This window comes from Lithobates pipiens, unplaced genomic scaffold, assembly GCF_037356315.1.
Source record: "Lithobates pipiens isolate NorthernLeopardFrog02 unplaced genomic scaffold, aLitPip1_a1.2 Scaffold_18, whole genome shotgun sequence".
NCBI lineage: Eukaryota > Metazoa > Chordata > Amphibia > Anura > Ranidae > Lithobates > Lithobates pipiens.
In genome coordinates this window covers 509,088,313-509,114,261 of record NW_027507758.1, presented here as the reverse complement: position 1 = coordinate 509,114,261, position 25,949 = coordinate 509,088,313, and the positions used below count along the sequence as shown (strand labels likewise).

General features: G+C 45.0%; 1 protein-coding gene across 1 annotated transcript in view; it reads right to left on the bottom strand.

Moving 5' to 3' along the window:
- Window positions 1-13,401: 13,401 nt before the first annotated feature.
- Window positions 13,402-25,949, bottom strand: part of TPO (thyroid peroxidase) — a 228,445-nt gene continuing 215,897 nt past the window's right edge. Inside the window, 2 exon segments of the mRNA XM_077485162.1 lie at window positions 13,402-13,414; window positions 13,687-13,786. Of these exon segments, the coding sequence (XP_077341288.1) occupies window positions 13,402-13,414; window positions 13,687-13,786 (113 nt within the window).

Genomic DNA, 25,949 nt, shown 5'->3' with positions numbered 1-25,949 from the left:
CCCTCCAGCAGTGCCCCTGCAGAGCCCCACATTTTGCCCTCATTCCCCCAAAGTGCCCCCCAGTCTGCTGCAGAGTCCTGAGAGCCCCACAGAGTCACTTACATTACCCCCTCACTCCAGATCCCTTGTATACCCCTCAACTCTCTAAATTTCTCACTGTTAGTAATTTCAGGGCATTTTTTTCCCTCTACTGACCATTGACACTTGGGCAATTTTTTCAATCACTGATCAATGTCCGCGGGTCCCGCGGGCACGGTCATGGAGCTCGCGGCAGGCATGCGCGCGCACGGCGGGAAATTCAAATTAACGTACGGTTACGTTACTTTGCCCAGCCGTGCCATTCTGCTGATGTATATTTGCCAACAGCGGTCGACAAGTGGTTAATCATTAATGCCAGGGCATTTTTTTCCCCCTACTGACCACCATTGTGGGGACAGTTTTTCTTTCCTCTGCTGAACACTGCCTTTTGTGTTACCTCTTAATTTTGAACTATGACCACTAGTGATGGACGAACTTTTCGCGACATTTCGATAGTTCGCGAACCGTAACGTTCGCGGCGGGCCCCATTGACTTCAATGGGAGGCAAACTTTACAAACCTACAGGTCATATTTGCAGCCACAAAATAATTACTAGCTGTGCACACATAGTCCCACCACATGGCCAATGACATAACACATGTATGAGGTGAATTTGGGATCGACAACTACAAGCATTCTTTTTTTATATGTGAAATTGTGACAATTCAGGACTGTGGAGTGCATGAAGGCAATGGAGGAGAGGGAAGGTCAGGGTAGGCAAAGAAGAGGATGCAGGAGATGATCACCAGCACCGTGATATAGAGCACTGACACCTGCACCGTGATAGAGTGATCTGACACCAGCACCGTGATAGAGAGCACTGACATCAGCAGCGTGACATACAGCAATGACACCTGCACCGTGATAGAGTGATCTGACACCTGCACCGTGATAGAGAGCACTGACATCAGCAGCGTGACATACAGCAATGACACCTGCACCGTGATAGAGTGATCTGACACCTGCACCGTGATAGAGAGCACTGACATCAGCAGCGTGACATACAGCAATGACACCTGCACCGTGATAGAGTGATCTGACACCAGCACCGTGATAGAGAGCACTGACATCAGCAGCGTGACATACAGCAATGACACCTGCACCGTGATAGAGTGATCTGACACCAGCACCGTGATAGAGAGCACTGACACCTGCACCGTAAGCAGCCCCAGGAGGAAGTCAGCATAGCACAGGGATGGTGGGAGCCCCTCATAATGAGCATAGCACAGGGATGGTGGGAGCCCCTCATAATATGCACAGCAGAGGTACAGCCCCAGGAGTAAGTCAGCATAGCACAGGGATGGTGGGAGCCCCTCATAATAAGCAGCCCCAGGAGGAAGTCAGCACAGCACAGGGATGGTGGGAGCCCCTCATAATATGCACAGCAGAGGTACAGCCCCAGGAGTAAGTCAGCATAGCACAGGGATGGTGGGAGCCCCTCCTAATAAGCAGCCCCAGGAGGAAGTCAGCACAGCACAGGGATGGTGGGAGCCCCTCATAATGAGCATAGCACAGGGATGGTGGGAGCCCCTCATAATGAGCATAGCACAGGGATGGTGGGAGCCCCTCATAATATGCACAGCAGAGGTACAGCCCCAGGAGGAAGTCAGCACAGGGATGGTGGGGGCCCCTCATAATAAGCAGCCCCAGGAGGAAGTCAGCACAGCACAGGGATGATGGGAGCCCCTCATAATGAGCATAGCACAGGGATGGTGGGAGCCCCTCATAATATGCACAGCAGAGGTACAGCCCCAGGAGGAAGTCAGCACAGCACAGGGATGGCGGGAGCCCCTCCTAATAAGCAGCCCCAGGAGGAAGTCAGCACAGCACAGGGATGGTGGGAGCCCCTCATAATAAGCAGCCCCAGGAGGAAGTCAACACAGCACAGGGATGGTGGGAGCCCCTCATAATAAGCAGCCCCAGTAGAAAAATGACACCGCTCAACCTCTTCAAACAGGAGGGTATGGGCATATAGTATGGTGTGCTTTTTTTGTACAAGGAAGTGAGCCAAATGAAGAAAGAAGGTCTGTGTGCTCGATTAAAAAAAACATTTATAGACATATACATGGTCTACTGGTCACATGTGTTGAATTCCTCCGAGATCCATGCCTCATTCATTTTTAGAAATGTGAGGTAGTTAACACTGTCGTGAGCTAGGCGAGTACACTTATTGGTCACAATCCCCCCTGCTGCGCTGAACGTCCTTTCGGACAGGACACTAGATGAGGGGCAAGCCAACAGAGGGATTGCAAATTGGGCAACCTCTGGCCAGAGGTCAAGCCTGCCCACCCAGTAGTCCAGGGGTTCATCAGAGCGTCCACATCGGCCGTTAACCCGATGTTGTCTGACACCTGTCGGTCTAGGTGTTCCCTGATGCTGGATCCGGATGACACCTGTCGATGGGTCGGCTAAAAGAATGACCTCACATCAGAAGTCACCAACACATCTTCAAACCGGCCTCTTCTTGCAGGCGCTGTTGGATTGGTACCCGCAACTCCTTCTCTGGGAGTGGGAATTGCTCCTCTGCCAGCGCACGCAAAAGCAGAATGTAGCATTTCTCGAAGCAAGGCCTGGAAGTGCTCCATTCTGACAGCCCTCTGTGACGGCGGTAACATTTCCGCTATTTTGTGTTTGTACCGGGGTCTAAGTACGTTGCCACCCAGTTCCTGGTCCTTGACCCTTATGCTTTTTATACAGGGGTCCCTATTAAAACATATGTATTATGGACCTATACCAGTCCTTAATGATTAGCAGATTGTACCTCACTCAACCCTATATACTCTAGTACGCTATCTAGGACCTTTGTGCAACTAGTAGGTTGTGATTAGCAGACTGTACCTCAATCCCTATACTCATAAACTGGTATAGGTCCACAATATATAGGGTTGAGGTGCACTACTGCTGACCGCTGCACTTCTGCTGCAGTAGTCCTTTATGAGTATAGGGACTGAGGTACAGTCTGATAATCACAACCTACTAGTTGCACAAAGGTCCTTCTAAGGACTGGTAAGGTATAGCGTAATAGAGTATATAGGGTTGAGTAAGGTACAGTCTGCTAATCCTTAAGGACTGGTATAGGTCCACAATATATAGGGTTGAGGTGCACTACTGCTGACTGCTGCCCTATTCTGCAGCAGTCCTTTATCAGTATAGGGACAGAGGTACAGTCTGCTAATCACAACCTACTAGTTGCACAAAGGTCCTTCTAAGGACTGGTAAGGTATAGCGTACTAGAGTATGTAGGGTTGAGTGAGGTACAGTCTGGTAATCATTAAGGACTGGTATAGGTCCACAATATATAGGGTTGAGGTGCACTAGAGGCGATTCAGTTCGCATTGTGCGCTATATAAGTATTTCATTCATTCATTCATTCATAAAGGACTACTGCAGCAGAAGGGCAGCAGTCAGCAGTCAGCAATAGTGCACCTCAACCCTATATATTGTGGACCTATACAAGTCCTTAATGATTAGCAGACTGTACCTCACTCATCCCTATATATTCTAGTACGCTATACCTTACCAGTCCTTAGAAGGACCTTTGTGCAACTAGTAGGTTGTGATTAGCAGACTGTACCTCAGTCAACCCTATATACTGTAGTACACTATACCTTACCAGTCTTTAGAAGGACCTTTGTGCAACTAGTAGGTTGTGATTAGCAGACTGTAACTCTGTCCCTATACTGATAAAGGACTACTGCAGCAGAAGGGCAGCAGTCAGCAGTAGTGCACCTCAACCCTATATATTGTGGACCTATACCAGTCCTTAATAGTTAGCAGACTGTACCTCACTCAACCCTATATACTCTAGTACGCTATACCTTGCCAGTCCTTAGAAGGACCTTTGTGCAACTAGTAGGTTGTGATTAGCAGACTGTACCTCTGTCCCTATACTGATAAAGGACTGCTGCAGAATAGGGCAGCAGTGAGCAGTAGTGCACCTCAACCCTATATATTGTGGACCTATACCAGTCCTTAAGGATTAGCAGACTATACCTCACTCAACCCTATATACTCTAGTACGCTATACCTTACCAGTCCTTAGAAGGACCTTTGTGCAACTAGTAGGTTGTGATTAGCAGACTGTACCTCAGTCCCTATACTCATAAAGGACTACTGCAGCAGAAGTGCAGCAGTCACCAGTAGTGCACCTCAACCCTATATATTGTGGACCTATACCAGTCCTTAATGATTAGCAGACTGTACCTCACTCAACCCTATATACTCTAGTACGCTATACCTTACCAGTCCTTAGAAGGACCTTTGTGGAACTAGTAGGTTGTTATTAGCAGACTGTACCTCAGTCCCTATACTCATAAAGGACTACTGCAGCAGAAGGGCAGCAGTCAAGTATAATATTCTTTCTATATTTGGTAGAAAGAATATTATACGTGCACAACCCTATTACCATACCAGTCCTGAAAAGGACCTTTGTGGACCTAATAGTAACAGCTACTGATTAAACTGACTGTCCCTCACTGCCACACACAGCTTCCTGTCTGTCCCTATTTAAACTGACAAAACACAGGCTGCTGCAACAATAACTTGAATATGACTGAAAACTATATCCTGTACTACTACTAGTGATGGCCGAACGGTTCGCCCGACGGTCGTTTTGCGGCGAATTTCAGCTGTTCGCGGTCCGCCCGTTCGGCGGATTATTGGCGCCGTTCGCCCGGCGGACTTCCGTGTTTACTGTGTAAAAGAACTTATGACCTATGATGACACATCCATCATGGGGTACAGGACAGCCAATTGAGACATTACAGCACATGGACACTTGGACATTCCCCCTAACTTATAAATACACCAGATCCGGCGGCCATTTTACATTCTTTCTTCTGTCACTATAGGGAGAGGTTGCTGTGTGGAGCAGGGAGAGATTACAGTGACCCAAATCGCTAGCTATTTGGTACACAAAAGTTCTTTTCAGGACTGGTATAGGTGTTAGGTATAGTTCAGGATAGGCAGTGCTGTGCTAGTGATTGTTGCAGCAGCCTGAGTGTCTTTTGTCAGTTTAGAGAAAGGGACAGGACGGTGTGTGCTGCAGGGACAGCCAGTTTAGTCATTAGCTGTTACTATCAGGTCCACAAAAGTGCTATTTCAATTATTGTTCCAGTAGCCTCTGTTTTGTCAGTTTATATAGGGACAGGCAGGAAGCAGTGTGTGAGGCAGTGAGGGTCAGTTTAATCAGTAGCTGTTACTATTAGTTCCACAAAGGTTCTTTTCAGGACTGGTATCAGTGGTATGGTAATAGGCTTGTACACGTATAATATTCTTTCTTCCAAATATAGAAAGAATATTATACTTGACTGCTGCCCTTCTGCTGCAGTCTGCTAATCATTCACAACCCACTTGTTCCACAAAGCTCCTTATAAGGACTGGTAACTTGGTCTGTCTAGGGTGCTACAGTACATAGGGTTGAGTGAGGTACAGTCTGCCATTCTATAAGGACTGGTATAGGTCCACAGTACATAGGGTTGAGGCGCACTACTGCTGACCGCTGCCCTATACTGCAGCAGTCCTTCATCGGTATAGGGACTGACGTACAGTCTGCTAATCACTCACACACAACCTACTTGGTCCACAAAAGTCCTTATAAGGACTGGTAACTTGGTCTGTCTAGGGTGCTACAGTACATAGGGTTGAGTGAGGTACAGTCTGCCATTCTATAAGGACTGGTATCGGTCCACAATACATAGGGTTGAGGTGCACTACTGCTGACCGCTGCCCTATACTGCAGCAGTCCTTCATCAGTATAGGGACTGAGAGTTTTGTCACAGGGTCATTTAAAAAATGACAGGCAGAGGAAGAGGCAGGCCCTTCCGCAGGGGTGGTAGGGGTAGGGCAGGAGCAACAGGCTTGAGCCAAAGTGGGAAGTTGCAGAAGGTGTGTTCAATTACTTAAAAGGACGCACCAGACTTGGTTGAGTGGCTCACTCAGCCTTACTCTTCTGCACCCTCCTCATCCTCTCGATCTGCACCCTCTTCTTCACTCTCTGCTATGTGCACCCCCAAAGACACTACCACCAACAACACCACCACCACCACATACCTTCCGCTTGACTCACAGGAATTATTTTTCGATCCATATCAATACATTTCTGATGCGCAGCCACTCTTGGTATTGGATCAGGAAGAGGAGGTAGCAACAACGGCTACTCAGCAGTCTGACGACACTACCCAGATCAGCCCATGGAGGAGGTTGGTCCACCGGTGTTGCTGCCTACTCAGAGATCTCTACTTATAGCGGTGGGGAAGGTGACGTTGATGATGACGTGTCTAGTGATGTCACGTGGGTGCCCACAAGAGAGGAAGAGGAGGGGAGTTCAGAGGGAGATATGGACCAGCAGATAGGGAGGAGAATCAGGAATAACTTACATTGCACAGGAGGGACAAAGCAGACTCCAAATGTATCAGGAGCGAGTCATCGACCATGTATGGTCACATCTGGCGCTCCCAGGACACCAGCACATGGCTCCGCAGTGTGGGCTTTTTTTTAACGTGTCCGCTGCTGACAATAGCGTTGCCATCTGCAATCTTTGCAGTCAACGCATTAGCCGCGGTAAGCCCAACACTCACCTAGGGATGACCGCCTTAAGAAAGCACATGACATCACCGAGCCCAGTGGGAGCAACGAAACACACAAAGCCACGCTCTCACCATCCAGCCTCGTCTTCTACTTCTCCTTCTCCTCTCTCCTCACAATTGTCCTCCACTCCACCTTCCATCACGCCAAGCTCAAGTTTTTCTGCAAAAAGGCAGGCTTCCGTGGGCCTAATGTTCGAGCGTTAAAAAATGATGACGCCGGATAACCCTCTTGCCCAACGGTTGACGGCTGGGTTGTCAGAACTCATAGCCCGCCAACTACTGCCATATAAACTGGTGGACTCGGAGGCCTTTCGCAAATTTGTGGCCATTGGAACACCACAATGGAAGGTCCCAGGAAGGAAGTATTTCTCAGAGAAGGGCATCCCAGAGCTATATGGCCATGTTCAGCGGCAAGTGAATGTATCTCTGGCACACAGTGTCGGTGCCAAGATACATCTGACCACAGACATGTGGTCTAGCAAACACGGGCAGGGAAGGTATATCACTTTTACTGCCCACTGGGTGAACCTTCTGACGGCCGTCAAGCATGTAACCCGTGGCACCCGTGTAGATTTGGTTTTACCGCCACGGATTGCATGCAGGCCTGACTCTTCTTCTCCTCCTCCTCCTACTCCATCCTCCTCCCTCTCCTCCTCGGCTGACTCCTCCTTTTCCGCTGCTAGCGTCTCTTCCGCTGCGCCGCCCAAGCTCCCCAGAACCTATTCGACATGCCAGGTGAGACGTTGCCATGCCGTGCTGCGTCTGTTGTGCCTGGAAGCCAAGAGCCACACTGGCCCGGCACTCCTTTTTAGCTTTGCGTACACAGGCAGATCAGTGGCTAACACCGCTCAATTTGACAGTTGGTAAAGTGGTGAGTGACAACGGTGCCAATCTGCTTAGCGCATTGAAACAGGGCAAAATCACGCACGTGCCATGCATGGCACACGTCTTAAACTTGGTCGTGCAGCGATTCGTTGCCAAATACCCTGGGGTCCAGGACATCTTGCGGCAGGCAAGGAAAATCTCGGCCCATTTCAGAAGATCTTACACGGCCATGGCTCGCCTTGCTGACATTCAGCGGCGACACAATCTGCCGGTAAGACGTCTTATTTGCGATTGCCCGACGCAATGGAACTCAACCTTCTATATGCTTGATAGGCTGCTCCAGCAGAAACGTGCAGTTAACGTCTACCTGTATGAACTCTGCGGCAGAACAGGTTCTGGGGAGCTGTTTTTTTTTTCACTGCGCCAGTGGCTGCTCATGCGCGATGCATGCAGACTTCTGCGGCCATTTGAGGAGATCACTAAACTGGTCAGTCGCAGCCATGGCGCCATCAGTGACATGGTACCTTATGCCTTCTTTATGGAGCGTGCATTGCATCGTGTCATTGATCAAGCTGTGGAGGAGCAGGAGCGGGAAGATGAGGAAGTCGCAATGCTGGATGTATTCCCAGGGGGGGCTACTCTATCTGAGACAAGTGAACAACAGGAGTCTGAAGAGGAGTCAGAGGAGGATGGTGCCGGGGCGGATGAGGAGGAGCAAGAAGAGCATGCTTTAAACCTTTCTGGGATCCCTGTTGTGCGTGGATGGGGAGAGGAGAATGAAGAGGACGACATTATCCTGGATGATGAGCAGGAGCCAGGCCACCACACCGCTTCCACTTTAGTGCAAATGGGGGCCTTCATGCTCCTGTGTTTTAATAGGCACCCCCTTATAAAAAGCATAAGGGTCAAGGACCAGTACTGGGTGGCAACGTACTTAGACCCCCGGTACAAACACAAAATGGTGGAAATGTTACCGCCGTCACAGAGGGCTGTCAGAATGGAGCACTTCCAGGCCTTGCTTCGAGAAATGCTGCATTCTGCCTTTGCGTGCGCTGGCAGAGGAGCAATTCCCACTCCCAGAGAAGGAGTTGCGGGTACCAATCCAACAGCGCCTGCAAGAAGAGGCCGGTTTGAAGATGTGTTGGTGACTTCGGATATGAGGTCATTCTTTCAGCCGACCCATCGACAGGTGTCATCCGGATCCAGCATCAGGGAACGCCTAGACCGTCAGGTGTCCGGCTACATCGGGTTAACAGCCGATGTGGACACTCTGAGGAGTGATGAACCCCTGGACTACTGGGTGGGCAGGCTTGACCTCTGGCCAGAGCTTGCCCAATTTGCAATCGAACTGTTGGCTTGCCCCTCATCCAGTGTCCTGTCCGAAAGGACGTTCAGTGCAGCAGGGGGGATCGTGACCGATAAGCGTACTCGCCTAGCTCACGACAGTGTTAACTACCTCACATTTCTAAAAATGAATGAGGCATGGATCTCGGAGGAATTCAACACATGTGACCAGTAGACCATGTATAAGTCTATAAACAATTTTTGAATCGAGCACAGAGACCTTCTTTCTTCATTTGGCTCACTTCCTTGTCCAAAAAAAGCACACCGTACTATATGCCCGTACCCTCCTCTTTGAAGAGGTTGAGCGGTGTCATATTTCTACTGGAGCTGCTTATTATGAGGGGCTCCCACCATCCCTGTGCTGACATCCTCCTGGGACTGTACCTCTGCTGTGCATATTATGAGGGGCTCCCACCATCCCTGTGCTGTGCTGACTTCCTCCTGGGGCTGTACCTCTGCTGTGCATATTTTGAGGTGCTCCCACCATCCCTATGCTATGCTCATTATGAGGGGCTCCCACCATCCCTGTGCGGTGTTGATTTCCTCCTGGGCCTGCTTATTATGAGGGGCTCCCACCATCCCTGTGCTATGCTGACATCCTCCTGGGGCTGCTTATTATGAGGGGCTCCCACCATCCCTGTGCTATGCTGACATCCTCCTGGGGCTGCTTATAATGAGGGGCTCCCACCATCCCTGTGCTATGCTCATTATGAGGGGCTCCCACCATCCCTGTGCTTTGCTCATTATGAGGGGCTCCCACCATCCCTGTGCTATGCTCATTATGAGGGGCTCCCACCATCCCTGTGCTATGCTGACTTCCTCCTGGGGCTGCTTACAGTGCAGGTGTCAGTGCTGTATATCATGGTGCTGATGTCAGTACTCTATATCACGGTGCTGCTGTCAGTGCTGTATATCACGGTGCTGGTGTTAGTGCTTTATGTCACGCTGCTGATGTCAGTGCTCTCTATCACGGTGCTGTTGTCAGATGACTCTATCACGGTGCAGGTGTCATTGCTGTATGTCACGCTGCTGATGTCAGTGCTCTCTATCACGGTGCTGCTGTCAGTGCTGTATTTCACGGTGCTGGTGTTAGTGCTTTATGTCACGTTGCTGATGTCAGTGCTCTCTATCACGGTGCTGCTGTCAGTGCTGTATATCACGGTGCTGGTGTTAGTGCTTTATGTCACGCTGCTGATGTCAGTGCTCTCTATCACGGTGCTGCTGTCAGTTCTGTATATCACGGTGCTGGTGTTTGTGCTTTATGTCACGCTGCTGATGTTAGTGCTCTCTATCATGGTGCTGTTGTCAGATGACTCTATCACGGTGCAGGTGTCATTGCTGTATGTCACGCTGCTGATGTCAGTGCTCTCTATCACGGTGCTGGTGTCAGATGACTCTATCACGGTGCAGGTGTCATTGCTGTATGTCACGCTGCTGGTGATCATCTCCTGCACCCTCTTCTTTGCCTACCCTGACCTTCCCTCTCCTCCATTGCCTTCATGCGCTCCACAGTCCTGAATTGTCACAACAATTTCCCATATTAAAAAAGAATGCTTGTAGTTGTCGATCCCAGATTCACCTCATACATGTGTTATGTCATTGGCCATGTGGTGGGACTATGTTTGCACAGCTATTAATTATTTTGTGGCTGCAAATTTGACCTGTAGGTTTGCGAAGTTCGCCTCCCATTGAAGTCAATGGGGCCCGCCGCGAACGTTCCGGTTCGCGAACTATCGGCCACGTTCGCGGTCCGCGTTCGCGAAACGTCCCATCGGAAGTTCATCCATCACTACTAGAGAGGACTCCTTTATAACTTTACCTATAGTTAATTGGTATTGGCCACAAGTATGGGCCTTAAAGGTATCGCTGCAGGAATCACTGTTACCTGGTTGTTAAACCAAAAATCCACTATTTCAGAGGCCATAAAAGGAGTTATACGTTCATCAGATACCCAAAAGCGAGATAACTTCCACAAACAGGGACCAGAGACAAGATCTATTCCAAGCTTCAGAAGCACAGGGGCATGGTTGTAAATGCCACAGGGCAGTATAGAAACCTCCAGAGTGCGATACATAAAAGAGTTGCTCAGAGATATAAGATCTATGTGGGAGAGTGTAACATAGGTAGCATGGAATGACATGTAAACTGTCGCTCTCTTGGATGCTTCCAGCTCCACGCATCACATAAACCATAGGTTACACCCAATAGGATAAGGGAGAATCTATACTAGGGTCAGGATTAATTTTGTCTAAGCTAGGATGGGGAGGGGGGACATACTAAAATCTCCAGCCAGGAGGATATGCACAGTAGGGTATTGCACCACAATCTGCGCTAGTTTAAATAAAAGTGTCATATTTTAAGAGCCAAAATTCTGCTTCCCATCAGGTGTGTTTCCTGTAGAATACAGAAATTGAACACGAGGGATCGCTTGAACTTAGAGTTCAAGCCCTTGACATTCCAGTAGATTATGGAACTGGGAGCCATATTATGTATGAAGAAAGCATGAATGATCTCCAAATCTCCACCTGGGATACATATGTAAAGCAACAAATATATTGCACATCATGAGCTCAATAACATTGCCAGTTTTAGAAGATGAAAAAAAGACAACCTCCATTTATAAGATTATGTATAGTAAAATTGTGCACCTTGGGAAAAAAAAATTCAAACCTGAAATCTAAACACAAATCAGAACCAACATATGTTGCTCTGAGCGAGTGCCCCCCCCCCCGCCCCCTCCTGAACCATACCACCATACCAGGCCACAGACCCTCAACATGGGGGTGGGGGGTGGTTGCTTTGGGGGAAGGATGGGCTCTACCCTTCTCACCCCAAAGCACCTTAACAAGGGCCTCATCCGCATAACCGAATGCCTGGCTTGCTATTTGCAAGCTCTTATATAGGTAGGGGCGCCCCATAGAACAGGAAGTGTTTTAGGACTACAGAACCACCTCTTTTCCTTCTGTCTATAACATGGGGGGTGCTCTGTAGTCTACAAAGAGTGCTGGGAACATAGCTAGGTTAAAAGATAAAAAAAGTAAAGCACAGGAAAAAAAAATAAACATAAAAAAGTTAATTAATGGGATTTACATATGCATTATGTGACCTGGAAAAAATCATAAAGATGAGAGACGGGTTGATAGAGTAGAATAGATCACTTTGTAGTGCAGGGGCAGGTCAAGGTGATGGAGTTGCCATCATGTTCTCCATGCTGCTCTTTTAGCTGGATGCCAAGCAAGGGTCACATGAGGGGTCTACCCCTGGGTAGATTCTTCTGGGCTATGCTAGGCACTTTTTACACGTGGTAAATTTTCTAGAGCCAAGCTTAGGACCCAGATGGATAAACATGAACAAACTCTAGTAAACTCTTAATGTATTAAGGCAGTGGTCATCAACCCTATCCTCAGGGCCCACTAACAGGCCAGGTTTTCTGTATTACCTTGGGAAGATGTAGATTAGAATACTGCAATTACTGAGCAGAAAATGATAGCAACTGTGATGTATTTCAGTTATCTTACAAACCTGGCCTGTTAGTGGGCCCTGAGGACAGGGTTAATGACCACTGTATTAAGCCCCACCGCGGTTACTTGTGCATTTAGGAGGGACACGCATAGCCAATGCCCTCTCCATCTGTCCAGCATAACCTAATGCGGACTCCATGCTTGCACTTCATATGATTCTTTCCATTCCATACCTGTGTTAACCTTGGTAACCACTGTATCTTCGCACTGTATGAACTCTTATACTGATGTCTTCATACCCCTACATTTTTAATGACTGACACAATCTATATACTATGTGTGCCAGTTACTTGCATTGCATCCCTTTAGCAACTTCAGGCCAAGCAAAAGCAACGTTTTAAACATTTTCCTTGAAGACTAAATTAACATAATGACAGAGACAATTGACAGTCCAAGTTAAAGTGCCAACATTTCCTAACATCCCTAGTCCCTAACTATAAGCTTGTAGTTTCCCCAGCATACCTGTTCAGCAAAGTCCAATATTGGTTCAAAGTACATGTCTGGAGTTTAGATCCGATTTCGGCAGGACACAGGCCATCCAGACTCCAGCAACTTTATCAAGTAGAGCATCCCCCTCTGTGTGGATGGAAATCCCCCCCATGATTCTGGCCTTAGTTTCTTTTATAGCACACAGGACTGGAGGTTTGGACCCACGAAAAAACCCATCAAAAACCAGGGAGTTTTAGTTAACCCCCTAATTTCTCACTCTGCAACAGTAACAGCTACCTACCTACAACTTTGCAAATTAATTTGGACATGTTTCGAAGGATATTCAGCTATTTTGGTATCTCTGTCTGATTACTTTTAAAATACAATATAATGAACAGGTTCTTATAACTTTGTCTCACTACATTTTATTATGTTTTACATAGGTTAAATTGTGTTTTCATCCGATATAAAGGGTATAGCATCGTTAAATCCTCTATTTAAATAAATTGGCTGAAATAATATACAGTATTTTCCAGAATACATTTTAAAGTGATCCTATGTGGTTCATTTTCTTTCAGCACACATGCATGTTTAGGCTGACAGGCCCAAATGAACAGCTATGGAGCTTCCCTGGCAAAAACACAGAGAAAGATTGACAATGTTATCTGGAGAGGAGAGAATTGACAGATGGAGCTCCATGCATGCAGGTAGAAATACACAGATACAGATGTAAAGGCATGCATACACTCACTGGGGCATAGCGATACTGGCAGGCTAGTGACATTACATTGTCAATCATCTGCAGGTGAGATTGTACAATAGACTTGTTATCCTACTGATTGACAGTAAACAAATGCACAATAAGTGGAAAGCGCAGCTGTACATATGTAACCACAACTTACCCTCTACAAACTAAAATCCAGCACATTGCCGCCCAAGAAGCCAGCAGGATGGCACCTACAATGATTGATACTATGGAAGCACGAGGTAGGCGTCCAGAATCTGGGAATACAATGTCTTTAATTAACACTTCAAAAAGCCATTCCATTCTAATTAAAAATATATAAGTTACAGTATTTTAACATAAATAACGGTAAGTCATTAAATGCAACCCAAGGCTGTTCCTGCTGTTCTGTCACTTTTTTAACCCATAGTGGGATCAAGTGTTTAATATTTTGGATTCTGAAGTGTCTAGCCAACCTCTTTTTCTGATAGATTTAAAGAATTGTGTTTTCTTTGCTGTTTATATTTGCTTGAAATGAGAAAACACAATTTGACTCCCAGCACATAATTCCCCACAGTGCATCTGCCAAACACATCATAGATGCATTTTGGATGCATTGACAACTAGTTGTCATTTACAGAGTGTTTGACAAAGAATCACAAATTTACAAACTCTAAGTTCATGGCTATATTATAATCTATTGGAAACATATTGGATACAGTGCTCTTGTATCTATTCATATGTTAAGATAGCTTTGTGGAATATTTACAATGCAGATGTATTGAAACTGTACAGAAATAGTGTCTACTTATGTTAAAGTAAACTTGCGCCCTACCAGGACCATAGATAAGTTTACTTTAATGGCAGCCCCACCAGCAGAAAATACTGCCTTCCCTTTGCTCCCCTGTTGCTGCCAGAAACAACAAAAAAAAAAACCTTAGTCCCAGGTTTGGGGTAGTATGTGACTCACTCTCCTCCCTCTCAGGCGATAGCATTGGTGGTTCACTATTGTCTACCCAGGTGCCTGATGTTGTCACATGGGTGCTGGGACAGGGTCCTCCTCTCTTTGTAAGTTCATGACAAGTTGTGACATATAAACAGCTCTCAGACTTCTTAAAAGAGAATTAAAGGATTTTTTTTTTGCACATTTTTACTTACCTAGGTGGATGCAGCATGGGTCCAATGCTGAATCTGTCCCCACCACCTCTTCACTGAGAACCAAGCATTCTAACACCGCTGGTCACTCGGTTTTCAGAACTCCGTGAGCAGAAAGCTGCAGACTGCCAGTCACAGCTCTCTACTCTTCTCCCTCACTGGAGCGCTGGCTGTGGAGAGGGCAGAACAGCCATCTCAGGTTCTCATTGGTTCGCTAAGAGACTGAGCGGGGTGTCAGTCAAGACACCTGGCAGATCCAGACTCCGTGGTAGGGATGACGGGGTGCCTGGACTGACATTGTTGAATATGGGTCACGAATTGCACTCCTGTAATCCATTGGAAAAGTACAGCCAAACATACTTTGTCTATACTTCTTCTTTAAAGTGGGCTTTGCGTTCAATCAATATTAAACCCAAAAACAAAAATGTATTACATTGCAGCTTACCAATCCATCAAAAGGGATGGCTGCGTTTGTTTTCTTTTTTTAGTGGGAAATAGCTGGTCTCAACCCACTAACTGCCACCGTTTCTGCAATATAATACATTTTTGTGTTTTAGTGCATTGCCACTGTGAATTGCAAGGACCATTTATTTTATACCTACACATCCCTTTACACAGGCTATCCCCCTTTCAGGCTATTATTAATGCTGCTGCTAGAATAATACACCTTACTAACCAATCCGTGACTGCTGTCCCTCTCTGCCAATTCTTTCACTGGCTTTATCTACCTCACTTTATAAAATTCAAAATACTTACCACAACATACAAGGCCATCCACAACATGGCCCCCAGCTACATCAGCAACCTCATCTGCAGATATCACCCAAATCGTCCTCTCTGCTCCTCCTAAGTCCTCCTGCTCTCTAGATCCCTTGTTACCTCCTCCCATGCTCATCTCCAGGACTTCTCCAGAGCCTCTCCCATCCTCTGGAACTCCCTGCCCCTGTTCCCCTTTAAGCGATCCCTGAAAACTTGCTTATTCAGGGAAGCCTATCCCACCTTTACCTAAGAACCGTATCCAAGCCACCTCCATAAGATCGTCCCCCAACCTTTTTGTACCACCTCCCCCTGGCTTTAGATTGTAAGCTCCATCCATGAGCAGGGCTCTCGCGTCCCCTCTGTAGCGCAAACGGTTGGCGAACTGTTGGCGCAATATATATACTATATATTGATAATAATACACACCATGTAAAAAAATCATAGAAAAAAAAGCCTTAGCAGAAAAAAGTTAAAAAATCTTACCTTCCTCCAGGGAAGGATTTTGCTGAGGGTGGATCAGGAGACATTTTCCCCCTAGGCCAGTACTAATAAGATATGTTGCTAAGATATTTCCCCATTCAGACCTTGAACAGAGTGGGACTGGGAATTAGTAACAGCTGATGATAATCAGTATATACTTAAATGCTCTCTGTTCAGATCTGTGAAATAGCAGAGTGAGGTCTTCTAGCACCAACTCGGTTTGCAACTCTAAGCCCCTGTCGGAAATTCAGATGAAAAAGATCGTACCGTGTTGTCAGATAATCCGACCATGTGTGGGCTACATCGGACTTTTTCCATTGGAATGTCCGACCAACAAAGTTTGAGAGCTGGATATAAAATTTTCCAACAACATGATCCGATCGGACTTTGTCCGATCGTTTGTAGAGAATTCCGATTGGACAAAGTGCCACGCATGCTCAGATCAAATTACGAGACCAAAGCTATTGGCTTCTAGCTGCAATGTAGTCCCATCGTAACGAACGAACATCATCACGTTCTGAACGATTGGATTTCCCGACAACTTTGTCCGACCGTGTGTATGCAACACCAGTTTCGGACAAAATCCGTTGGAAAAAAATCAGACGGATTTTGTTGTCAGAATGTCCGACCGTGTATACAAGGGCTTAGATGTTATGTGACTAAATGAAAGCCAATGCTTAAAGATTTGAAAAAGATTTGAAAAAGAGTCACAATTAGCCAAGTCCATTAGGTGCACCCACTTTCACCATGCCTACCATTTAATGAGGCACCATGGCAGTAGTGTACTTAGCATATCTGGCACTCAGGGTGAATCTTTTTTAACTGCTCCCCAAACACAGTGTAGGAATGTATTGCTTAAGTTGGAAAAGACAAAAAAAGGTATGGAAGCCAAACTTAACAATAAGGAAAGCCAGATACTCATCTACTTTACTCTACTCTACTACTAATCCTGTGGATGGGTGGGGCTCAGTGGCTGGCTGTCAGGGCTGGGCGCAGCCCTTCCTTTTCTGAGCTGGCCGCTCAGCTGTTGGCTAATTGCCAGCTCCTTTCTCTCTACAGTGACTCACCTGTTGATGATATTCTGCTCGTCCGTGCTGCCTACTTAATCCGTCCAGTGCAGATGATCTCTGCTTTCGCCTTGGTCACATCTCTAGAGACGCTCTCCTGTGTTCCTGTTAAAAATTTGCTTGGCTGACATTCCTTCTGGCTCCAGATCTTGCTTGATGTTCTACTACGCTCATCTCTGGCTTCCTGACGTTTTGGCTTGTCTAACTATCCATTCCGGTTCCTAAACTCTGGCTATGTTTTGACTATGTTTACTCTGTTTACCTGTTTTTTATTATTAATAAACAAGTGTGATTTAACTGTACTTCTGTCTCATTCTGATTCATTGTTTCTGATACTGGCCATACAATAGGGAAAATAAACTACACCAAAGAGAAAATGCATAAAAAAAATGCCACATATAGAGTCACAGAGATATTGTTTCTGAAATGCTTAACTAATTATTTGTAAGAAAATAGAAATGTATTAATTGTATAAATACACAATAATTTATTACACAAGGTATAAAATCAAATCAATAAACTTCTATCGTTCACCATGTAATGACAATGTTCTCAATGGACAGACAAACACAAACTAAAAGACTAACAAACATATAAGGGAACGTCTTCACTACACGTGCAAAAATATATGGGCCATGCTGTATAAGTATAAGCAGTGGGGCAACACCAGACGTGGGCCAGGCATTCCTATAGTGAAAGGATATACAAAAATGGCAGGAACCTGTATGACTCAAAGTCCTGTGTCCTATGGATTGCAACATATTTTAGTTATAGGGATATTAACCACTTAAGCCCCAGACCAATTTGCAGCCAAAGGACCAAGCCCCTTTTTGCGATTCGGCACTGAATCGCTTTAACTGACAATTGCACGGTCGAGCAACGTGGCTCCCAAACAAAATTGGCGTCTTTTTTCCCCCCAGAAATAGAGCTTTCTTTTGGTGGTATTTGATCACCTCTGCAGTTTTATTTTTTGCACTATGAACAAAAATAGAGCAAATACCAAACCAAAGTGTAGCGCTTAACAAAGTTATGAATAGTCTAGTTAGTGCATCATCATACAGTTTAACCAAAACACCTTAAGTGTGACAATTCTTGAAAACTTGCATAGAAATAAAAAGTACAGTCCAAACGAATAAAAATAAATTAAAAGTCTCTATGTGAGGAGTTGATCCAGTCCAAACGTGAAATACAGGTCACCATCCACCTTCTTAAATGAGACTAGCATGCAGGCACCCTGTGATGTTCCCGTCACCTTTAGAATTAAAGGCTTACCGGATAGTATGGATCCAAACGAATCTATATTCGAAGGATCATACAAGCTTATGACTTAGAAGCCAAAATTTGCAGGTGTAGATTTTCAAGGAAGTATCAACTCAGACTCCTCATAAAGTTGTCCCAACTAGTTGTTAAATCCACATCAGTATACTCCAGCTCAAAATGTTGAACTCATACAAAGGAAAAATAAGGAGCCACAATAGTGTAAATCCGTTTAAGAGAAAAAAAAATTTAATAAAAAAGTAATGAACTCACATGTAACCAAAGAAATCAAGCGCTTAATCCATAAAAACAGTGCTACAGCAGTATATAGAGCGACAATTTTAAAAAAATGCAATATTTCTTACTTTTTGCTATAATAAATATCCCCCAAAAATATATAAAAAAACATTTTTTCCTCAGTTTAGGCCAGTACGTATTCTTCTACATATTTTTGGTAAAAACAAATCGTAATTAGCGATTATTGATTGGTTTGCGCAAAAGTTATAGCGTTTATAAAATAGGGGATAGTTTTATAGCATTTTTATTCATATTTTTTTTTACTAGTAATGGCGGCGATCAGCGATTTCTATTGTGACTGCGACATTATGGCGGACACATCGGACATTTTGGACACATTTTTGGGACCACTGTCATTTATACAGCACTCAGTGCTATTTAAATGCACTGATTCCTGTGTAAATGACACTGGCAGTGAAGGAGTTAACCCCTAGGAGGCAAGGAGGGGTTATGTATGACGTTATGTGTTTTTTTTTATTGTAGGGGCATGGCCTGGCATGTGACGTCACTGATCGTCTTTCCCTATAACAGGGAACATACTATTGGTGACAGCCACAGTAGGAAGCACAGGGAGAGGTTTGTTTACACAGACCTCTCCTCATTCTTCAGCTCTTTGATCCGATCGCGGGACACCAGCGGTGACTGGGTCTGCTGGTCCCGCGGCCACAGTCACGGGGGTTCAGGACCGGGTCAGGAGTGCGCTGCCGGGGGCACGCTCCCAACCCACGGCTGGGCACTTAAAGAGCAACGTACCGGTAGGTGCTTGTGCCCAGCCGTGCCATTCTGCCGACGTATATGTGCAGGAGGCAGTCCTTAAGTGATTCATTTGCTTTGATCCAGTTTGCCAATACCCCTTTGCAGTATACCCCTAACAGCCATCAAAAGTATACCTTGTCTATAATTTTTCAATTTGTACGTTTGGGTATGACTTTAAGTCATACAGGTTCCTGCCATTTTGTTTTTATATGTCTGGTGTTGCCGCACTGCTTTTACTTATACAGCATTTCCATGGCCCACATATTTTTGCATATGTAATGAAGACATTTCCTTATATGTTTGTTAGTCTGTTAGTTTGTCTGTATTTGTCTGTCCATTGACAACTTTGTCATTAGATGGTGAATACCTTGTGTAATAAATTATTGTGTATTTATACAATTAATACATTTCTATTTTGTTACAATTAAGGACTCATTCTCACAAGGCAGAACCTGCTTCCACGTAGTCAGCCTCTGTCTGCCAGCTCAGCGAGAGATCTCTCCGTTGATCTCCGCTGAGCCGGCAGATGACAGGTCCCTCTCTGCTCACTGAGCATGGAGGGGCTCGTCGAGCGTCGCTGGTTTCTATGGAGAGATCAAATGAAAACGGACAGCATGTCCATTTTCATCAGATCTCACCAGATCCGATCCACCAGCGATGGATCCAAACGTGGGGCCATCCGTCTGCTTTTAGCGAATTGGACCGGGTCGAATGTCAGTGGACATGTCATTGTTGACATCTGTCGCTCCATAGACTAGCACGGAGCACCCGTTCAGGTCCACCGTCAAAACTGACTGACAAAACAGCCGACAGTGTGAAAGGGGCCTAATTAGTTTTATTTTTCAGATACTATATCTCTGTGCTCTATATGTGCATTTTCTCTTTGGTGTTGTTTTTTTCCCCCATGTGTTGCTTCAGGCCTAATTAAACCTGCACTATTTTATCCCGAACAAGCTTATGGAAAGGTCTTTGCTTACAAGTTGTTACTAAGGATGAGCTGAACTGGCTTTGATTCGGTTGAAGCAAGGTTCAAACTTCAAAGGAGTTTGAATGAGGAATTACAGTCAATAGGAATTTAATCTGTCAAATCAAAAATGCCAAAATTGTGTGCTAATAGACAGTTTTGTCAAAAAATAGCATGGGGTGGATACTGCTCTGGGGAACATGAACCAATGCAAATGACTATTATTAAGAGAAAGAAATTATTTAAATTGCAGACAGATGACTTTTCCCTTCTGACTTCTTTTTGTAAAAGTAAAAATGGCAAACATTTTAAGGTAAATCTTTACAAAAACAAACAAAAAAAGAACACATTTGTGAGGTCCCCCAAAAATCCATACCAGACCCTTTGTCCGATGATGCAATTTGGCTGGCAAGGGAAGGGAGAAAAAAACCAAACAACCTGGGTTTCTCAGTCTAGTTCCAATGCAGATGAGAGCTAAACAGTAATTATATTTGACAAACACAAGAAGAGCATTCATAGACAACGTTTGAAGATGATGTGTTTCGTCACCTTTGCACTTCCAAATTAGTGATGCAACACAGAGATGATGGTGAAGTATGCATTGGATGCTGTGTGACCCAGAACAGTAGTTGTCTGGTTATCTTCGTGCATAAGGACCAGCTAGCTGAAGAAATACATGGACACAGGGGAATCAATCAGCCATGATGCTATAAACTACTGTAGAACCCCCTAGCGTTGCTAAAGTGCTAAAGTCAGGTTTTTGTACTGAGCAGGTAAATTGTCAGGCTTGGCTGGCAGCCAAGCCTGTGCTTTTTTCTGGGCCAACTTGAGTTACTCAGGGAGGCAGTTACGACTCACAGGCAGCATCTCTGATACCTCCCCCTACTTCTGAAAACTAGCAGAAGATTCCAGAAGGATGGGCATGGAGGTGAGGAGGAACAGCTTGGCGTATTCTGAGGGCCTTGACCAATCCTGAACAGATGAGTTGGCAGGGGGCAGGCCCCCTCAAACACTCAGGGTCAGCCCATCTGGGGCAGTGGAATTTGTGTGGAAGATGGAGATGGAGTGTTAGGCTGTCAGAGGCATTTGAGAGTAACCCCTTAGTCTGGGGAGGGGGTGAACTCGGGTTTGGGCTTGTGTGCGGAAGGGACCCCTCTTCAAGACACACAGGGGGATACTGACTAGGAGGCACGGGAGCAAGGAGAGGTCAGCATGGGGACACTGCCTGGCAAATCTCCAGGGAGGAAAACAGCCAGGAGGACTGGTGAGTGATACAGTCAGAGGACTGAGAGGCATGCCTGAAGTGACTGGCAGTCTGGGATTGATGCAAAGTCGGTCTGGGTGGGCTGTGACGTTTTGGCCAGGAGGGCTAGGGAAAGGGGCAGCTGCAGCCAGTTGGGCTGGCAGTGCCTGAAGAGGTGGTACTGGGATCAGTAGCCACAGGTATAGGAAAGCTAAGCACTTGGAAAAAAAAAATTCTGCTACACTACCAAAGGGGCACATGCCCCCTGCATGCAAAGGGTACCTGCTACAGATCTAACTGGATCTAGGTTGGATCATCTTTTCAGTGCTAGCTGGTCCTGGGAGATGTAGTTCTACAAGCAAGATTGTGCTGGAGTTAGAAGAGGAGAAGTGTATATAATGTGTGTATATAGTTGTGTTCGTGAAGAACTATCTTTGTGCTGTCCCCTATCCAAGCTCTACTCCCCTAATAAAATACAAAAAACAAAGCATGAAACAAGGATTGATTCCTGACTCCAATATGTGGTGGAAAATTTGTGTGCCTGGTTGTGCAGGGTAGGAGATACCCAAATTCACCAACAGCTCTTACGGGGGTAGCGCTACACTACAGTCACAACATTTGATCCCATCATTACAAAAGAGAACAAACATACAACACGTGTACAATGTCTTTAATAGCCAGTTATATTATGTGCATTTAGAAATGCACTCCTTTTTTTTTTTAACATCTAACTCTGCTGGCTAGAAATAGCTCCTGAGGGAGTTTATTCTGCATTTTCACAGATCTTACCGTGGACAAGCTTTTCCATATGTGGAGGTTTAAACGCTTTTCCTCCAGGCTTAAATATGCCCCCTTGTCCTTTGCAATGACCTTGAAGTGTGTTTTGCCTTTTGCAGCCACATTGGGATAACACCTACCTATCTGTTACATGTTCTCAATCGCCTAGCATAATTTAAAGGAACATTTTAAAAATTGCTGCTCACATTTTTCTTGCTCTTTTCCTGAAAACATTCCTGCTCTGTTATCTTTCTACCTGCTGGTTGGGACTATACTTATACTGTTGAACAGAGATCACTTCTGCCTGACAGTTCTGGTTTCTTTTAGTGTCGGGTGCTGTAACACAGAAAGCGCTCCAGTACCCAGTACACTGCTTCCGCTCTGCATGTTGCTGGCGGCTGCATCATGGCACCCCAGTGTATAAAACTGTACCGAATCTGGACTGTCCTGCCACCCCAGACACACTTTGCGTGATCCATTTTATTTAGCCCACAGAAATCTTCACCTACCATGAAAGGGCAACTTCATTGTGTTTACCTCTAGACCAAAGTTTTCCAGTCTTTTCCTGCCTTTTACACTAGCTTCCAACAAACCCACCTAGGAGGTGATGTGACTAGGCCTTCTCCTGGGATTCTGGAGAAACTTAAATGCTTATAAGTAGAGGCCCCTGCATAGTGCTTGCGAGACTAAAGCCCCATACACACTATCAGATTTTCTGCATATTTTTTCCTTCAGATTTACCAAAACCATATAATATGAGGTCAAATCTTAGGAGTTTCAATGTGTATGCAATCGGGCAGGCCCTTGCACTGCATGGTTTTGGTAAATCTGAAGATAAAAATCAGCAGAAAATCTGATAGTGTGTATGGGACTTTAGGCTTCTCAGTGTTCCCAGGCCCAGAGATGTCACCCTTGCCTATGGCATGCGGCTGGAAGCTGGGGTGAGTATGCCAAGTAACTTTAACTTTTTTGTTCTAATGCTGTGTTGTATTTTTTATGTTATTAAAGATTTAAAATACATACCAAAACAGGCAAGATTCTCATACATATACCACCAACAGAATCATTACAGTAATTCGCTCTTATGCTAACAAGGAGTGCTAGAGTGACGCTAGTGATGGACACTCAAAATAATTAACATGTATTTATTTATTTATTTATTTTTTCATTTAGGGAGGGGTATCTACAAGACCATGCATTTTATGCAAATTCTGCTTTAAAATGTATTTATTTTTCTTTTGGAAGTGTCTTTATTCTAAAACAAATGATATAACCAGTTTAGATGCAAAATGTGCTTAGTGGAGTTTTTTTGTAAAAGCATATTATACACCACCACTGACAATATCTACGATAAGCAATTACCGGTAAATCTAGCAAAACATTTAGCATCACACTAATGAAAAGGTACAAATGACTGCCTGTTTTTAAGAAGCTATGTAGATAGACTATTGAACAGTGCCGATTTTTTTCTCATAATAGCTCAGAAAAAAAAGATCATCTTGCGGGGTCCCAACGCATTTTCATTTCAGGCATAACTGCACCGGTGAAATATTTTGTCATGCAAAATAAGTTATATAGTTACCTCTATTGTTTTTGTTCTATCCCAAAAACTAAGTACTAATGAAAATCAATGGTGACATTTATTTAGTCAAAGTCTGCTGTGCAATTATTTTAATAGTCGCTTGTTTCCAAGTGAAGGAGGCATTTAATCCATGAACCTGGAATTCAAAACATATCCTTTTTTCTGGTAATTGATTTGGAAGAGAAAAATGATTCAAAACATATTCATAGTCACAACGAAATAATCAGCTGGTATTATACCTGTATCTGTAGCTTTCATTAAGAAAAACAATAACTTATCAGCATCTATCACAACGTATAATGAATCATCACCAGCTGAAGCACAATTATATTTAAAAGCCCGTTAGTGTCTAGACTTTCCTCCTGGCCAAATACATTTTTGTCTGCAGTTAGCCATGGAAATACAGACAGTGGGGTTGATGTACCAAAACTGGAGCGTGTACAACATGGTGCAGCTCTGCATAGAAACCAATCAGCTTCCAATTTTTTTGTCAAAGCCTAATTAAACAAGCTGAAGTTAGAAGCTGGTGGGCTACCATGCACAGCTGCACCAGATCTTGCACTCTCCAGTCTAATGCCCCATACACACGATGAGATTATCGGACGAATGATCGTCCGTTTTTTATTGCATTCTAATCTCAGATCGAATCTGATGAGTTTACTAAAGTCACGAAAATTCCCGCACGACAGAAAAAAAATTCGGAAGTGATGTCATGTGTTGTAATGCATTTGTATTGCATTTTCGAACGATAGCTGTACTGATTAAACGAAAATCGTACGATTTGGCATCGTACGAAAAAAAATTCCGTGCATGTCCGATAGAATAATATCGGATGTACTGTTCTAATCGGCTCTCGAAAGCTCTGTACTAACGATCCGATTATCGTACGATCGCTTCGAAAGCGGTATTTTCCGTACGATTTTCGGATCGTGTGTACGGGGCATTAGTAATGCCCCATACACACTATCAGATTTTCTGCTTATTTTTTTCCTTCAGGTTTACCAAAACCGTGTAGTGCAAGGGCCTGCCTGATTGCATACAAATTGAAACTCCTAAAGTTTGACCTCATAATATATGCTTTTGGTAAATCTGAAGGAAAAAAACTGATAGTGTGTATGGGGCTTTAATCAACCCAAACGTGAACATTTCAGACTAAGGCAGCCTACACATTAAGCCGGGTTCACACTATTGCAAATTCGATGGAGGATCCCCCCATCCAATTCACAATAGCAGGAGAATGTAACTGGCTCTCTATGGAGTGTGACTGGTGCGAATTTGCACAGGAGCCTTGTGTTTCTTTTGGTCCGTTTCAGGTCTGAATGCAGCCTAAAATTCAGAAATGGTGAACCAAGACACAGAGGACCGCTGCTGGGAGCCGCATCAGCGTCCAGTGTGAACTGAGCCTAGGTAATTTCTTTTTTTTTTGCTCAACTAGTGAAGCGGCTATTAGGCTTTTTTTTACAGGTTTAAATGCAGCCTATTGTTTTTAAATGAGCGTAAACTTGCACTGTGTATATAGTGCAGTAAAAAAATACATATATGATGGAGTCTGTCAATAGCATTAACACAGCAGTATTTTTTTTTCTGAGTATCTCTGTAATATAGTTTTATTACCTGGTGTCCCTGCCAGTAAGTGTTATTTGTGTGTCCAGCAATAGTGTCAGTTAGAAGGTTTAGGCAAACCACTTAACATTCACAGCCACTTTTACAATGAAAAAAAAAATGCTTCTGTTACTACTTACAAAGTGTTAGCTGCAACGTAGAGTCCGTCTAAATCTATTATGCCCCGTACACACGAGCGGACTTTTCGACATCCAAACTCCGACGGACTGAGTCCGGCGGACTATCCGCTCGTGTGTGGGCTGCAACGGACTTTAGCTTCGCAAAAGTCTGACGGACTTTAGAAATGAAGCATGCTTCAAATTTTCCCGACGGAACTCCGCCGGACCCGGTCCCCTTCGAAAAATTCGCTCGTGTGTGTGCTACTCCGACGGACTAAAACCGACGCTAGGGCAGCTATTGGCTACTGTCTATGAACTTCCTACGTCGAATCCAGTCGTACGTCATCACGTTCGACTCCGTCGGAGTTTGGTGTGATGGTGTG